This window comes from Acomys russatus, chromosome 5 (genome assembly GCF_903995435.1).
Source record: "Acomys russatus chromosome 5, mAcoRus1.1, whole genome shotgun sequence".
Classification (NCBI taxonomy): Eukaryota; Metazoa; Chordata; class Mammalia; order Rodentia; family Muridae; genus Acomys; species Acomys russatus.
In genome coordinates this window covers 76385346-76403233 of record NC_067141.1, presented here as the reverse complement: position 1 = coordinate 76403233, position 17888 = coordinate 76385346, and the positions used below count along the sequence as shown (strand labels likewise).

Here is a 17888-nt window from a genome sequence, read left to right as displayed (position 1 = left end):
CCTTTGTCTTATTAAATAAGCAAACATGTATTTAAAAACAAAAAAAGAAGATTAAAAAGGAAACCCGCTGTGACCTCTGGGTCACAGATCAGATCCTGGGCCATTGCTCCGCCTGGCTTGGCTGGCGGCCAACATTCCATGTGGGTGGCACGGCACTCCTTGCGCACTTCCCTCTGAGAGCCTGGACTGGCTGATTTCCCTAACCCTGTGGTCATTCCTCTTCAAACTGGTTGTTGGTTTCTCTTCTCCCTCCCAGACTTCCAGTGGGGCTCAGTTCTTTCTCTTCTTTATATAAAATTCATTCCAACTAAATCCCTGTCTCTCCTCTTCCTCCCCATCCCCCTCTGCTCTGAGTCAAGTGCTCAAAGCCTCGCGAGATTCACCCGCACACGTGTACCGCGTTGGTCCTTCACTCCTCAATCTGTCACCCTGTCCTCCCCTTTAACACCATTCTGTCCTTTCACAGATTTCTTTTGGTTTGTTTGTTTGCTTTTCGAGACAAGGTTTCTCTGTGTAGCCTTGGCTGTCCTGGACTCCCTTTGTAGAGCAGGCTGGCCTCGAACTCACAGAGATCCACCCCCTCTGCCTCCCTGAGTGCTGGGGTTACAGGCGTGCTCCACTGCGCCTGGCTCTTGACAAGTCACATGGGCTCCCCTGGTGCTTCCTAACCTTCCTGCACCGTCATGTATTTTCAAGGCCTTTGCTCTCACTTCCTTTTTCAAGTCTTTGCTCTTTTTGCAACTTTCTCCCGAAACGTTACCTGACTTACCGGTGTCACTCCCTCCTGGTTGGCAATTATAATTTGACTCCTAGCAGCCTGTTGGCCTACATGTATATAATTTAATTTTTGTTGCTATGTATGCTTATTTCCACTGCCAGCCTTCTCTCATCATCTTCACAAAGGTGAGAACTCACTCCATAGACTGATAATCTCAGGCGAACTGTGCCGGGTCACCTAAGACTGTATAGTTACAAATAGTTGGAGGCAACCATGTGGGCGCTGGGAGCTGAACCTAGGTTCTTTGCAAGAGCGGCAAGTGCTCTTAATCACGGAGCCATCTCTCCTGCCCTTCCAGAACTTACTTTGTTTTATGTCTTAATTCTAGATATATCCAGTTATAGTTCTAAAGCAAGCTTTTCTTATACTCAGAATTTTTAAGTCGTCAAAATCAGCAAGACTGTTACATTGAAGAGATGGGGTTACCAGTAAAATGTCCAGTTAATCTGCACTTCAGAGGCACAACCAATGGAAGAGCAGCACGTGTGCTTCTGCAGTGCTCTGCTGTAAGACTGTCCCACACCATCTAGGGTACCCACACTATGTTACAACTGCAAATACGACTATCACCCCTGAGAACATTGGCAATCACATGATTCTTCAGGTTGTAATTGCCTTATTCTGTTATTAATTTATAAACTGCAATCATCAGAGTCCAGGCCACTGGACACAGGGAAATGACCGATTTTATACTGCTTACAGTATTATCCCCAAAAAAGTGATCAAAGTATATACTAAGAAAGCATTTGGGTATATTAAAGTTTACAGGGGAAAAACCGAAATTATTCTTTATAAAATTATATTTCATTCTAAAAACTAAAAGGTAGCAGGATTCATTTTGCCAACACAGGCATAGCCTACCTTTATATTAAATTAATTTAAAACACTCTAAACAGGTAATAACATTTTTACACAAAACAAACCCTAATGTACAATGACAAATAGTTGACTGTGGACAAACTGATTGCATATTCTCATAAATATTCTCAATTTTAGCAAGTATATACTACCACAAAAATTACCATCTACATATTTAGACAATAAAACTTAGTTTGTTATAAAAATCTAAAAATAAATACTTACTTCAGAACCATTTGAAAAGAACTGTAGTTAAACGTATACCCTCCAATCACCCACATAGATTTCCCGTGTAAAACTGCTTTATGGGAAGCCCGACCCACAGAGGGGCTGAAGGGCTTAACATTGGGCAAAATCCAGTAAGACTCGGTAGAAGGGACATTCAGAGAACAATCTGGACCTGTTAAAACAAACCAAGCACCAGATTAAACAAAGATCTGATGTCACAGAAGCAGATTACACAGATTGAGAGGATTTAATAATCTAATGATCATCACACTAAAATGTAACATATGTCTCAGTATGGCCATTCTTGGTGGTGCGTGCCTCTAAAGTCAAGAAGCTGAGGGGAAAAGCTGACCATTCAAGGGCTGTTGACCACAATCAGCTGAGCCTCATAGTGAGGCCTCTGTCCCAAAACCTTCCCTCAAGAACAAATGTCTGAAATATAACTTGCAAATAAAGTCTTAACAGGGAAATATAATCAGATTTTAACATGTTCTATCGTAATGTATTTTAAAAGCTTCTTAAATAACGTGAGATTTCATATTTACTTTAGTATGCTACTAGAATATTAAAGTGGAAAACAACATTCTCAAATTCTGGTTCTGTCAATAAGGACGTAACCTTAAACAAATCCATTTACTGTGCCCATCATGAAGCCTTCATGTATAAAGTGGAAATAAAAGTCTACCCACAATTGCTATTGAAAATTTTTAGTATCTCACAAAATATATACAAATCATTTATAAGTTATAAACTATTAAGCAAATGTGAAAATAAGAACCGCATTATTAAGAACCAAACTGGCTTCAGTAGGTAGCTTCATATATCAACAAAAGAAAATAAAGTGCAATAAAATAAAAACTACTTGAAAACTACAGCCTTTTAGAACCATCCCTGCCACCCATCAAACTGAAGCAAGACCCTCCCCCCTCCACGGCAATAAAAGACTCGGTAAACACAGGTAACGGCCAGCATTCCACTTATGGTTTAACATGTATACTGAAATCTGTAATTCTCCAAAAAGAAATAAGAAAAGCAAGATAAGAAAATGTCTTTGAAGAGTGCTACCTTCCAGTTCCACTGAGACGCTCTTGCTACAGTAGCCGAAATGTTCTGCTTGTGAGCTAGGCTCACAGAGTCACTACCGCAGCCTTTTCTCCATTTCAGGGCATTTTAAATGCCTTCAAGCCACCCTTACAATATTTAAATTTATGAATGATGAATCATAAGGCTGGTAATCATCACATTAAGTCTTTTCTAAGAAAATGGTTCTTATAGTTTATAGTTAAATGATGTCATCATAATGAAAGAGCCGTTTGTATGTTTGTTGTTTGTATGTTTGTTTGTTCCAGCAGAAATCGGTGGTTTTCAATGTCCTAATCTTGAGGTGTAATGAGGTTAAAATGAAGTTTACAGAGAATCTCAATATGGAAACTATTCCAGAGTGGTCAGAGTGTGGCTGGAACACAACAGGAAGGGCGTGTCCCCATACATGTCTTCACGGAGCCCCTGCCGCACTCATTCTGAAAATCGCTGGTATTATCATGACATGTATTCACAGAAAAGAACAACTTTAACACCTAGAGACCTATTTCTGGATAATCACAGCCATCAAGATTATATACACAGACATTTAAAATAGTGAAATAGAAAGGAAAGCATACAGGTTGACATTTATTCCAGGCACAAAAGCTAAACTGCCCATTTTATTAGCCTGGTATAATATTCACAGAGTACCTAAACACTATGTCTAATCTTCAGGTATTAGTCACAAATGCAAATTTTATAGGCCAATAAAATACATTAAGCTTAGTTACAAAAGATATTATTAAATTGAAAGCTATTACCAAATGTCTGCCTCCTAGAAGGGCACGTCTCTACAGTTTCAGACCTGAAGAATACTATGTCAGGGCAGGGAGACAGCTCAGTGGCAACATGCCTGCCGTGCCAGCCAGAGGCTCCACGTCAGGACCAGCAGCACCCACACCAGACTGTGATGACACACATCTGCAATAACCCCAGCACTGGGGGAAAAGGACAAGTGGAGCCATGGAGTTCGCAGGCTAGCCCACTGATGAGCTCCAGTTCAGTAAGAGATCTCCCTAGCCCATCTCAAAAATAAAGTAACTAGCCATCTCAGAAGACACCCAGTGTTGGCCTCTGACCTCCACACATAGGTGTGCACATACTCACATGAACACAAGCAGGCACCACCTATGAACAGAGAATGCTAGGATATGTTTTTAAATCATGTTATAGAGTTGTCATCCCAGGACCCAGATAAATGTAAATGTATCTTTATAAAGAAAGTGAAGTTAGCGGGCAAACCTAAAATATGACCCTAACTGGGATCGGGGATGAATTTCTTCATAAATTGAAGAGCCCGTGGGAATTATCCACTCTAAGAAGTACCATGGTACAGACTGGATGTTGCTGTGGTCTCCAAAATACCTGGGGGGGGGGGGGTGGCCTAACGCCCGAGTGATGGGTGAGGGACTGGGGTGATGCTCTAGCCTGGCCACAGGAAACACCAGCAGAAGACACCCACCTGTGGGCCAGGAAGACTGCCCTCCCCAAGACCCCATCTTTCTCGTTTCTGATCCAAGACATCCAGCCTGCAGAACTGCTGGGAGGGAGGTGAGCGCTTCGGGTACCATCACTGTTGGCATTTGCCAAAGAAATATCAGAGCGACAGTGATAATGAATGCGCGGAGCATCTCTCTGCACATCCCACTGACGGTCGTATCCAACCGGCTGTCAGACGAGAAATATGGTGGGCAGCTGTCAGGCCACGGGCAGGTCTAAACCACAGTGGGCAGGCCTACCTACAAAAGGCGTGGGCGATGCCGGAGACATCCAAGCAGACCAGCAACTTCCCACCCATCCGCTCAACTACGTTTGAAATACTGATCTTGCTCTTTAAAAGAATAAAGAAATAAAAGCCCAGTGATTCAGAAAGTCACATTAAAGAGAAAAATCAGAGCCACTCTGATGCAGGAAGCTGTATACAACTTCTTGGAGGCCACTCTGAAATTCACTATTCTCTAAATGTTAACATAAAGTGAATTTGTTATGCTTTAAATTTATTTATGTTAAAAATATTTCCTTCATCCAATTTTTACAAATAAACTTAAGAGTTAAGTGTTTTCCAAAGCACCTTTATTCCTGATGTGACTTAATATTTTTTTAAATTCTATACACTCAAGGGTCTATGATAAGTGGATCACTACAATGTGAGCCCAGCCTGGACTACCTGGTGAGTTAGGTCCAGGGTAGCCTGAGCTACAGTGTACAATCCTGTTTCAAAACATAAATTACATTATCTTAAAAATATAGGAAGCAACCAAAAGGTATCAATAAATCAACAGAGAAACAGCCACACAATGGACATAATTCATGCTAAAAAGAGATGAGTTATAAGTCATTCAAATGCATGAGAGAAACTTAAACACATATTGTCAAGTTTTTTAAAAAGCTACTCATTAAAGCCTACATACTGTATAATTTCTGCTACAGTCATGATCACAAAACCATCAACAAAAGATCACATATACACAACCACGGCACTGAAGATTGCACCACCGAGGATGAGCACACCCGTCTTAATTTGCACACTACTAGAGTGTGTAGCAGGACAGTTCTCAGAATGTGCCCCATTGTGCCAGGCACACTCATATCACATCCCAGAAGAGGGCAAAACTATGGAGGCAGGAAGACGGTCACAGGCTGCCGACAGTTCAGGAAAGGAAGAGGCAGGATGCGGGGAGACTTTTCCGTCAGAGAAACTCTTCTGTGTTACACTGTCAGGATGGGTGAAGTCATGGAACTTTAACCAATACACAGACCTGGCCATTTAACCCAGAACTCTAGTGTAAAGCTGTTTCATGGTGTGGGTTCACCAGCTGGAACAGATGACCGTCTGGCTGGTGTTGTTAATAAGGAGAGCCATGATGACGCGGGGGAAGATTTTCTGTATCTTTTGCTCAGTTTTGCTATGAACACTAAACTGTACCAAGAATTAAATGCTTTGTAAGTCACGGAAGTAGACGAGTCCATACAAGTGTCTACCCTTTCGGCAGTCAACTTCACACGTACGCACCTATCTTTGCCAAGGGTGTAGTATAAAAAATTTAAATTACACAATAAAGTTGTCTACTTTTAGAAATGTCACACTGGCTATTTTCTACACTCTTGCCATTTCAGCTTTTGGTTCCTTCGGGTGTGTTCTACAGGAAAAGACAGAAAGGGATTTAATGGTGCCCTCTATGCTTAAAGCACACTCACTCCTTCCTCTGTGACTCGGAAAATGTCTTGAGCAGTAAAAAGAGGAAAGTGATGATTAAAGAAAGAATTAAATGAGCAAGTTCAGAAGGGAAACGGTGTTGGCTGAGCAGGAGTCACATTGCGCAGAGTATGGAGCCCGCGTGAGGCAACCGGAAGTGCTGGGGTGGAGCCCCAGTGAGACAACCGGAAGTGCCAGGAGTGGAGCCCCAGTGAGACAACCGGAAGTGCCGGGGTGGAGCCTGAGTGAGACATGAGTTGGCCACTTTCTGGGTGGCAGTGTCTACTGCTGCCGGGTGGACACGTGCGCTTCCAGTTTCAGCCGAGTGGACACGGGCAGCACTGGCTTCCCCTTTCTCACAGATTGAGACCCATCAGATTCCGGAAGTTTACAAACTGCTTCCATGAACTACTATGGAGAAGAGACTATAAAAGAAGTTTAGGAAAATAGTAGTTCATTTTGGCTCATGTCTCTATCACCCTCAGAAAATAAAACATTCCAAAGAGGAGACAATCAAGCAAAGAGCAACAACGACGAGGACGGAATGGGCAGATGTCTGTGCGGAATGTTACAAAGACAGTCCTCTTCTGCTTTCAGGACTATTGAAGTGATACAGCAGCTAAAACTCAGTCTGGAAATCACTGTATATAAGCCACACCTTTATTTCTTTGGCTGTACTTTACTATTTTCATGCAACAATCACTATAGAAAACGAATAATATTTTAGTTTCAAATATTAAGTTGAAAAAAGTCTGAAAGCGCTTTCTGAGGACACAAAACTTGCAACTTAACGCATACCAGCCTGTCACTAATGAGCGCGTGACAGACAGTTCGTACCTGTCACGGATGTAAACGGTAAAACCTGCTTACTGAGCAATCCCCAGCAGGCAGCGTGTGTCTGGGTGGCTCTCAGTGAGCGCAGAGAGAACTACGGCTCCTGCGCTGCCCTGTGCTGTAAGAACACTTGTTTATTGTACCTCTGAATTATGTAACGCGAGCATCAAAGTTCCCTCAGCCAAAAAAGTAATAGATTAGCACGAAGAGGCTTCTCCGCAAACACAGTCAGCAAAGCAGACGTGAACAGGTAACTATATTACCCCTCAGTTTAATTCCACAACAAGAAACCGACGACTATAGATGCTCATGAAAGACCCAAAACTCTGCAGTGTGGTTTAAAACTAGTCTTTAATGACACACTAAAGGCTTTAGAAGTCTTTTCTAGGAACCTGACTTTCACAACAGGCAGCTAAAGAAACTTTTATTTCCTGAAGTAGTCTACGTTCTTTTTCTTAAAATAGCCACAAGAGGTCAGTCTTTCCTAAGAAATATATTTAAAACGCTCCTATCCCTGTGAGACAGCATGTATTTTTGCAGTACAGTATGTTACTGATTATGAAGCAAATTTAAACACACCACATAGTAACTACAGTGACGTCATCTAAGCCCTGCAGAGTCAACAAGAAGATTATAGAAGATCACAACGATTATATCCCCACAATTTTAAGTTTAACGTGTAACTTCACTTAATCCCTAAAACAGCATGTAGACCAGTCTTTCCCAACTCTATTTGAGAAAATGCAGATTACTAAGAAGTTAACTGTTAGTTTAGACGCACCCTCCACCCCCAGATCCCCCACCCCACAAGAAATATGAGACTTGGGTGTGCAAACTAAAACAAATGAATGTGGACTTCCCGCCGCTGCTCCCACTCCACATGCGTACCTTGCCAACTGTCGTTGCAGACGCAGAGCTTTTCTCCTGTGAGGTCGCAGTAGCCGTGGTCGGGGCTGCCGCAGTTGGCTTTGCAGTAAGGGATGTCGCAGGCCTCCCCTTTCCAGTACTTATCACACTCACAGTACACTTGGCTTGCCGCAGACACACTCGTTGTACACTTCCCGTGACCAGAGCAATTGTTAGGACAAGAATTGATTCTGTAAAACATAATTCACATTCTCAGATATCAGTCATATGTCCAAATCCAGGAAAATCTTCACTGGATTTCGGGTTGTTTTTTGTAGGATTAGTTTTCCTTTGTGCTTATTAACTAACACAGTTTCACAATGTGGCTTCAGCTGTTTGCACTGCGGCTCGGTGTTAGCGCCGGGTCTCAGTCCGTGGCCCAGGCTGCACCCCGTGTTAGCGTCGGGTCTCGGTCTGCGGCCCAGGCTGCCTCTTGCCTCAGTTTCCCTTTCACGCCTCTTCATCCATGTTCCTTCTTTGCAATTACTTTGAATTACTCTGAATTCACCCAATAAACATATTCTGCTAACACAATCCAGTGTTCAAGGACTACCCTCGTCCTCTGAAACATCGGCACATCTCCAACCATGATGTTCCAAGCCATAAATAAATATTCTGAATATATATTTTAAGAAAAAGAGAAGTTTATAAACTCCTGACAGTTAAGAGAACCAAGAAATTACTTAGTTCTAACACCTTACGGCACATGCTGCCACCTACGGATTCATACAGGACATGCTTATCTCGTTTTAATACCTTTTAACTGATTGCACTCTGCTATATATTTTCTCCCCCTGTGTACATATTTGGATACATTATAGTATTTAAAAATCCCAAAGTAAACTGCTGACTCAAAGGTATTTTAAATACTTTATTCCCGGTGGAATTTTTTTCTCATTAGCAATTTCTATCTTCATGAAGAAAAGGAGAAAGAGAAGAGCAACTGACAGGCTGCTCTGTGTCCATTCCTCTAAAAGCATCTTAGAACTCCTCGCATTACTCCACCCCTGACTTCTAGACTTAAACACGCGAAGGGGCTGGAGAGACGGCTCGGCTGTTACAGGGTTGTTCTTCCCGGGAACTCAGTTTCAGCACCCACATGGCAGCTCACGACGCTCTGTAACTCCCGATCCAGGGGATCTAAATCTTCTTCTGGCCTCCACAGGGACCAGGCATGCATGTGTACACAAGCAAAACACCCATACACATAAATATAACTAATTAAAATATCTTTACGTAAGTAGAAACGAGTATGTTGAACCAAATCAGAGAGAACACAGACTTCTGCATTAGCTCAGAACCCACAACTTGCTGAGTAAGATGGCGAAGCTGACGTAAGAGTTCAACAAAAAGATAAAAATACTGGAAAAAATCAAACAGAAATCGTGAAATGAAAACTCATTAAATCAAATACAAAGACTTAGGAAAACTTTGTCAATACATCAGGTAGAGCACCAGAGCGCCAACACTTAAAGATGAGATAGACGAAACCAAACACTCATCAACACGCGGCCCACACACATGGAGCACGGGAGGCACTGCTGTAGGACGCCACTTTAAAGCCAAATACGGTCAGAAAAAGTACAAACTAAGCACATAGAAAATACACTTATTAAAGTCAACGCAGAGAAAGTTCCCAATATAAGAGGAAAATGGACGTCAGATATAGAGGGGATGACGCACACCAGTCAGGGCCAGAGAAGAAGCCCCCAAGTCAAACACAGGGAAAGCACTGAAGGTACAGGGAAAGTACTGAGCGTACAGGTGAAGCACTGAGCGTACAGGTGAAGCACTGAGCGTACAGGTGAAGCACTGAGCGTACAGGTGAAGCACCGAGTGTACAGGTGAAGCACCGAGTGTACAGGTGAAGCACCGAGCGTACAGGTGAAGCACCGAGCGTACAGGTGAAGCGCTGAGCATACAGGGGAAGCACTGAACGTGCAGGTGAAGCACTGAGCGTGCAGGGGAAGCACTGAGCGTACAGGGGAAGCACTGAGCGTACAGGTGAAGCACCGAGCGTACAGGTGAAGCACCGAGCGTACAGGTGAAGCACCGAGCGTACAGGTGAAGCACCGAGCGTACAGGTGAAGTACTGAGCATACAGGTGAAGCACTGAGCGTACAGGTGAAGCACTGAGCGTACAGGTGAAGTACTGAGTGTACAGGTGAAGCACCAAGTGTACAGATGAAGCACCGAGCATACAGGTGAAGCGCTGAGCGTACAGGTGAAGCACTGAGCATCCAAGTGAAGAACTGAGCGTACAAGTGAAGCACCAAGCATACAGGTGAAGCACCGAGCGTACAGGTGAAGCACTGAGTGTACAGGTGAAGCACTGAGTGTACAGGTGAAGCACTGAGCGTACAGGTGAAGTACTGAGTGTACAGGTGAAGCACCAAGTGTACAGGTGAAGCACCGAGCGTACAGGTGAAGCACTGAGCGTACAGGTGAAGCACCGACTGTACAGGTGAAGCACCGAGCATACAGGTGAAGCACTGAGCGTACAGGTGAAGCACCGAGTGTACAGATGAAGCACCAAGCATACAGGTGAAGCACTGAGCGTACAGGTGAAGCACTGAGCGTACAGGTGAAGCACCGAGCGTACAGGTGAAGCACCGAGCGTACAGGTGAAGCACCGAGCGTACAGGTGAAGCACCGAGCGTACAGGTGAAGCACTGAGCGTACAGGCGAAGCACTGAGTGTACAGGTGAAGCACCGAGCGTACAGGTGAAGCACTGAGCGTATAGGTGAAGCACCGAACGTACAGGTGAAGCACCGAGCGTATAGGCGAAGCACTGAGTATACAGGTGAAGCACTGAGCGTACAGGTGAAGCACTGAGCATATGGGTGAAATAGTACTCAGAGTATGGAGCTAGCAATGGATACTGAAAGCTGTGGGAGAAAAGCATCGTCACGTACATGAAAAGCAGGCAGAGGCCTGTGGGCTTCTCAGGGACTAACTCACCAGGCTGGCACAGAGAGTTACACATTTCAGCCTCTAAAACACAGTAACTACCACCAACTCAGCAAAACCATCTCTCCTAACTGAAAAAAACAAACACAAACAAACAAAAACCTTCCACGATAAACAGAAACTAAAGAACCTGTGAGCGAGCACTGAGCAGGCACACAGATCCCTAAAGCGATCACACAACCTAACGTGTACGGCTGTACCAACACCTGACAGTGCAGATGTCAACGCGACATTGGTCAGAAGAGTAAGAGTGTGATTTCACATTGACTAAGGGAATAATCCACCAAGAACATATTATTATACCAAGAAGTAAATCCAGCCTCACAAGACAAATACTGTTGAATGTAAAGACACAGACTGACCTCAACACTAATAGGAGGTGACGTCAGCATCCCACTCAACGGCAGACAGGTCACCCAGACCAAAATCAAACACTTATCAGACAAAAGCACTACACATCACATGACTTAAGAGGCATGGAGGGTGACCTGGCCCACGCACTGCAGCCTGCACACTCCTCGGCGGCCCGTGGGAACCTTCGCTAGAACAGATCACGTTTTGACACAAGGCACACCTTACCAAATACCAGCAAAGTGGACCGGATTCCTGGACTCTCCCTGATCACAGTGGAATGAGCAGAAATCAGCAGAGTACCGAAAGCACGCAAAATCATAGAGACTGAAAAACACACTCCAGAATGAATCCTAAAACTCATGCAATCAAATCAAAAGGGAAACTCAGGATGTCAGAACCTATGAATTAAAATGGAAACAGTAGTCAGAGATAAATTTATTGTTATAAATATCATTTGTTAAAATCATAGAAATCTCAAAAAAACTTAGTGATGGAACAGAACTTGAAATCTTAAAAAAAAAAAAAAAAAAGAACAAGCAATAGCCAAAATGAGTAGATGGAAATTAATAAAATTAAGAAAACAGAAACGAACAATATAAAGAATAAAGTAGGATGGCTTCTTTAAAGATATAAGCAAGACTAACAAACCCTTAATGAAACTAATAAAATAAAGAGAGAAGACCCGAAACAATACAATTAGAGGGGAAGATAAAAGCAGTACAACGGATACCAGCAGTGCCCAGATGGCTGGAGAATACTTGGGAACCTATATTCCGATAGACTGGAAAGCTGGAAGAAACGGATAAACTTCTATAGAGACCCATCGAAATTAAATGAAGACTACAGGACTCGTTTAAGCAGATCTAAGACAAGCAAGGACACTGAACGCAGACGTCCCAACTAAAACGCCCTAATCCTGGATGGGTTGACTGTTGACGTCTCCCAGATGTTTAAAGAGGTAAATAGTCTATTCCCCAGAGGGTTCCACAGGCAGAAAGTCCTGTACAAAGTGTCAGATGCACAGCCGACTTCCATGAGTATGGCTTTCCTTACTTTAGAAGAAAGACCAGGATGGTACATTGTATCGTGTGCCTCAACTTCTTCAAGTGTAACATGAGAGCATCACTCACCCTCACGGCAAAACCGGTGTAAAGGGATTAACTCCCATAGAGAGGCCATGGCCCCAGGATGTCCCCGGGACAGAGGGACCACAAGACTTTAATCCCTGCGGGCCTCTGCAAGTTACAAGTAAACTCCTTTAGAGCACAAAATGGCAGCTTAGGGCCCCATGCAACCCCACCCCCGTGCCGCCGTATGTGCAGACAACTCTAACACTGGCTTGCATAATCATTTACTTAAACAATTTTAAACTTGTAATTAGCTTTTCAACTGCACAACTTGCTATTATATGATCCTCCAGGCTTGAAAATTATCATAAATCAGAGTTAGAGGGCAATATATCTAAGTTATATAATACATAAATACATACATACATACATGCATACATACATACATACATATATACATACATACATACATAGCTAAAGCTTAGAAAAAGATCCTGTATAAGTTGAAATTTAATACACCAATCTATCCCTGCTACATAGGACATGCATATATAAGTTAGTAATGCTTTACTAGGTGAAACGGAACAAATACTTACGAATAAAAAATGTTGAATCCAGTTAGATTATACGCAGCATCACTAAAAAAGTGTAGCAGCGCGTAGCCAGACGTTGTGACAACCTCGGGCACCGTCTCGTTGCCCCTTACTTCAGGGACGATCAGGCCACTAAAGTAGATCAGAATTGAGAGATGTGGGTATCCACTGTGACTCTGCACGGAAAACATGCTCAAAACATTGTCCAACTCCGAAAGCGCGCACGCAAGAAGGGAAAGCTGGCAGGAGAACAAATACCAAGTGTGTGCATTTCTAATCCCGTGAGGTCTACCGCTGGAAACACGCTAACACGGACTCTCGCCACCACCCACTTCTCCTCCCCTTCCTCCTGCTCCTCTGCCTCCCGGTCTGCCTCTTGCTTCTCCTCCTACTGTCCCTGGATGGTCACTCCAGAAAAATCAACCGTGCGATTAGAGAGTGGGAGTCCTCTGGGATGAGGCTGAGCAGGGATCTGTATCCGGCCTCCTCACGGCCAGTGATTCAGACAACCAGGCCTGCACAGCGAAACAACCAGACACCTGAAGCCCAGGTGAGCCTCCAGGTGACGGCCTACGCCTGCTAACAGCACAGCACTCATTTTCCATCCTTCCGGCCTCGGTCTGTGTCGCTCTTTAGGCTGGTTCCAGCGTTCCAGTTTCTATTCCTGGTACTAGAGACGACACAATACACAGCACTTTGCTGGTTCTGTGGATCATTCTTGAAAATTACCAAAAATTACCTGACTTTGTGGCCAAAGAGACAGGGGGGAAAAAAGATGGAGACATCCCCAACTTCTAACTGGTGTCTACGGTGAGGACAGTTTTGCACCCTTCCTCTAGTCTCATCCTACCCCAGGCCTTGATGTCCACACTTGTCACAGTGGGTGACCTTATTCCTTGTGGCACCCTCCAGGCTTCTGGAGGCCTCTGGTGTCTGACTGGGTAATTAGATGAAATAGTTTCCACATTGGCTGAGTACTAAATACATACCTAACATTATAATTCTAAAATAAATGCTTTTCCTTAGCAAAGTAGAACTAAACAGTACGTGCCAACTATAAAAATACACACACTTGCTTATTTGCAGCCTGAATTCACCCAAATATCTCTAGACAGACATCTATAAAAACATATTTGAACCAAGTTAAAGGAATAAACTGAGTACGATGAAAATAAAAAGCACTTATAGAGAACTCTAGAGCTCCTGGAGTACAGACTGCTCATCTATGCCATGTTAACACCAAGTCATTGCACACAAAGGGAGCGCTAATAATCACTGAAATTCAGCATCAACAACCACAATAAATTTGAGTACAGGTGGCTGGCTCCATAGCTCAGGGGTTCGAGCACTGGTCTTATAAGTCAGGGGTCAAGAGTTCAAATCTCACTGAGGCCTACAAGTTAATTTTCTCTTTTTAAAATAAAAGGTGGGGGTGGGGGTGGGGCCTGGAGAGATGGCTCAGAGATTAGGAGCACTGTCTGCTTTTCCAAAGGTCCTGAGCTCAATTCCCAGCAACCGCATGGTGGCTCACAACCACCTACAATGAGGTCTGGTGCCCTCTTCTGGCCTACACACACATGCAGGAAAAATCCTGTATAAATAATAAATGAATAAATCTTTAAAAAAAAAAACAATGTTTGAGTGCAGATCAACAGGGTAGACTTCAAATAAATGAATTATTCTGTTATTTACTTTCCTGTGGCTGTCAGTAAGTTTGTCGTTGGGTAAGCAGACACTCACCTAAGAACAGCTACTAACGGTGCATAGATTGAGTCCCCGTCATAGACGTACATATGGTCCCAGCTGCACTCTGTAGCAAAATGATTGAACCTTAACCTTAACACTGCATTTGGACTGAAAGAAAAAAAAGTGTATATTTAAATTCATATAAACTATGCAGAAAAAAAAGTGTATATTTAAATTCATATAAACTATGCAGAAATAATACTTTTAAAATTAGACATAGTAATTTTATAAAAATGATTTTTCTACAAATCATTAAACCATCTGAAGAAAAGCTGATATGCTGTCAAGATACAGGTTTCAAAATACATATATCTCTTTTTCACATACGTTTTTCCTAAAAATTCAGTCAACAATAAAACGGAGGCATTATATACTTGATTAAGTCAGAAGTTATGTGCCTTGCCTAATTTTATGCAGAAACCACATTGAGTTATATACCAACACAGACGCATTCTATCTCGTCAAGCTGTACTTGAGTAAGCTGGTTACAAAAGTCCAACACTCAGAAGTAACTGGTCTCATTGACACAGAACATTCGAGTGGAAATACTAGGTCTTTAATTTTTTTTTTCTCTAGATAGTGATACACTCTGAAGAAGCAAAGAGTAAAGGTGAATAGCAGAAAATAGCTGCTGTAGTTCTAAAAGGACTGTCAAAGTCATCCAGGCAGTGTGGCTCTCCAAATGCAGCCTAAACATCATAAAACAGTACCGAGGAATTCCTAAAATTTAAATAACCAAAACTCCTCACTGTGAAAAGTACCCGAAGTACATAGCTAACAAATGTCACAAAATGTTACAAAATGTGAAAATATTTTCAAAAGATCCCTAGAACAATTAAAGCTTTTAAAAAGACTCTTAGAATTGCAATGCTGAAAGGTCTTGCCAACAGCGTAACCCAGCATGGAATGTTTTATAGTGTCCACAGAGTGTGTAAACTTCCTAACAAGATGTTTCTCAAGAGCCAAGAGGCCTAATGTGTTTACCCCTATGATAATGTAATTCAAAAACAAAATACATATTAACTATTACGCCACAAATGGAAGGCACTTTGATTTACATCCTTAAAATTCATAAAATTACACATATGTTCCAACAATAAACAAAGGAAATAAATATATGCAGCTAGTCATTTTACCTAATGCTTCAATATCTCTGAGTAAAATTAATTTATTTAACTCAAACTGTATACTTACTAGCCTTCAATTAGCCATGTACACTTAGTTTTATATTTATAGTTAATTGGGCCATCTGTTAAGTATCCAGAAGGTTCTGTTAACCTAAAAAAGAAAAATCATGAAAACAATTACCTTCCGGCAGAATTAAGGCAGCAGTATGAGAAGTCAAATCATTAGGCCAAAAAAAATGAGACATTAGCAGTTTGACAACCTAAGACAATTTTCTCTCTGCAGCTGAAAAGATATTTAGCCTAAATTTCCTCAAATTTGACAAACCATGACCATTTCAAAAACAAGGTAGGAAAAGTCGGTGAAAAAACTGAATATTTTACTGAGGGGTTCTGTCTTGACAAAATGTTGATTAAGTTAAATTTATCTTCACAAAACATAGGCTGTGGCAAAGGGAGGAATATTAAATGCCCTCTGAACGGTGCAGGCCTCAGAGTGAGAAACCACCGTGCGTCCTTCTCCAGGAAGCTCAGGCGCACAGAGGGTTGTACAGCCTCGTCCTCCCCACCTCTGACCTGTATCTTTACCCATTTCTCTTGCTATTTTACATTCGTACCCAACATCAACCATTTAAAAAATAGAAGCACATCAAATGTTTTTCTGTTTATACTTAAAGTAGAAAGCAATTAGAAAAACATCAGATTTTAAGTCAAAAATTGAGATGCGCTTACTTCCAGACAAATTGCTTCATCAGCTTTTTTTGTAGTCACATAAACAGACATACCTATATACCCAGATATCAGGGTCATAATCTACTTTTAAATAAAATTAAATTTTCCATGTAGTAAGTACATGGAGCCTTAAAAACATTAGGAGATCAAAAAGGTTGACAAGCCAGTCAATGGTAATGTTATTTGAAAGTCTTTTACAATCCCTTCAAATGGTTTTGGTAATAAACAAATTTATGCTTAGAAAAAATGCTGAGAAGTTACAGACAAATTCCTATGTTCTCAAGATAACATTTTCAATGAATCAAATGCTACTATAAGTAGATAATACATTATTTTAAAATCTCAAAAACCTATAAAATAGCAATCCTGTACTACAGATGAGAAAAAATAAAGTACAACTTAAATAGCAGGCTAGTTGCTAGTAATGTTTCACTTCCAATCATGGCAGGTGAGGTAATTCTAACAAATGTCACCCCGCCCCCACCCCCGCACGTCAACTCTAAAGGTAGTTGTATCCAGTAACCAAGCCAAGTCCCAGAAGTTGCAGATAATTTAAGAGGAGCCAGGCACGAAACGCTACTTTCAAGCTGGAGATCTCTCTGTCCCAAAGAAACTGCAAAAAAAAAAAAAAAAAAAAAAAAAAAAAAAAAAGGTGTGTCCTTGTTGTTCTGGACTATGGAATGGTAAAGGCAAAAGGAGAGCATCTGCCCACAGCACGGCGTGACGCCTGTTGCCATGGAGACCGTGACGCGTCCCCTGGGTGATGGTGCACCAGAGGTGCGACTGCTCATCTTACTTGTCAACCTGCCTACAACTGGAAGTCACTAAAGCCAAGCGCTGGGGGCACCTGTGTGGGATTTTTCTTGGCCGGATTATCTGAAGTGGGAGAGCCACCCTGAGCCCAGATCATCTGAGGTCAGAGGACCTAAACCGGGGCCACTCCAGGCGGCAGTGCACTAAAGGACACGAGGAGGAGGAGCCTGCACCACCTGTCCGCCTGCCCTTGCTCTCACGGGCCAACTCGGGTCGATCCTGACCTTCCCTGGTGTCGGATCCACATCAGGACTCCGAGGTGGGCTGGGAACTGACGCGTCTCTAGCCACTCGGTGGATCCCAGCACCAGACTGGACCCCGAGACATGTCCTTCGCAACTGGAAACCCCTAATGTCGGACTCTCAGACCACAGTCCACAAGCCACTCCAATAAATCCTTCACTGATACATAGATATCTACGGGTTCACAGTTCTGCTCCCTAAGGAACCCTGACTCACACAAGAGGTACGCCTGCCCTTCCCCGGCTGAACATCTGGGATACAGAAAACTCCAAGGCTTACAGCCGGACTGACATGGTACCAAGAACCTTATCCCGGGCCTCAAGTTACACCCAAGAGTTCTTAAAGTAAGTATATGCACGTTAA

The 17888-nt window shown here is 42.7% G+C and overlaps 1 protein-coding gene across 1 annotated transcript in view; it reads right to left on the bottom strand.

Annotated features, from left to right (window-relative positions):
- The window catches only part of Atrnl1 (attractin like 1), a 552888-nt gene that overhangs the window by 519826 nt on the left and 15174 nt on the right, over positions 1–17888 (bottom strand). Inside the window, exons 2-6 of the mRNA XM_051146856.1 lie at positions 15809–15892; positions 14609–14722; positions 12872–13000; positions 7866–8074; positions 1862–2036 (exon numbers count right to left, since the gene is read on the bottom strand). Coding sequence (XP_051002813.1) covers positions 1862–2036; positions 7866–8074; positions 12872–13000; positions 14609–14722; positions 15809–15892 — 711 coding nt within the window. The remainder of the gene's footprint in view (positions 1–1861; positions 2037–7865; positions 8075–12871; positions 13001–14608; positions 14723–15808; positions 15893–17888) is intronic.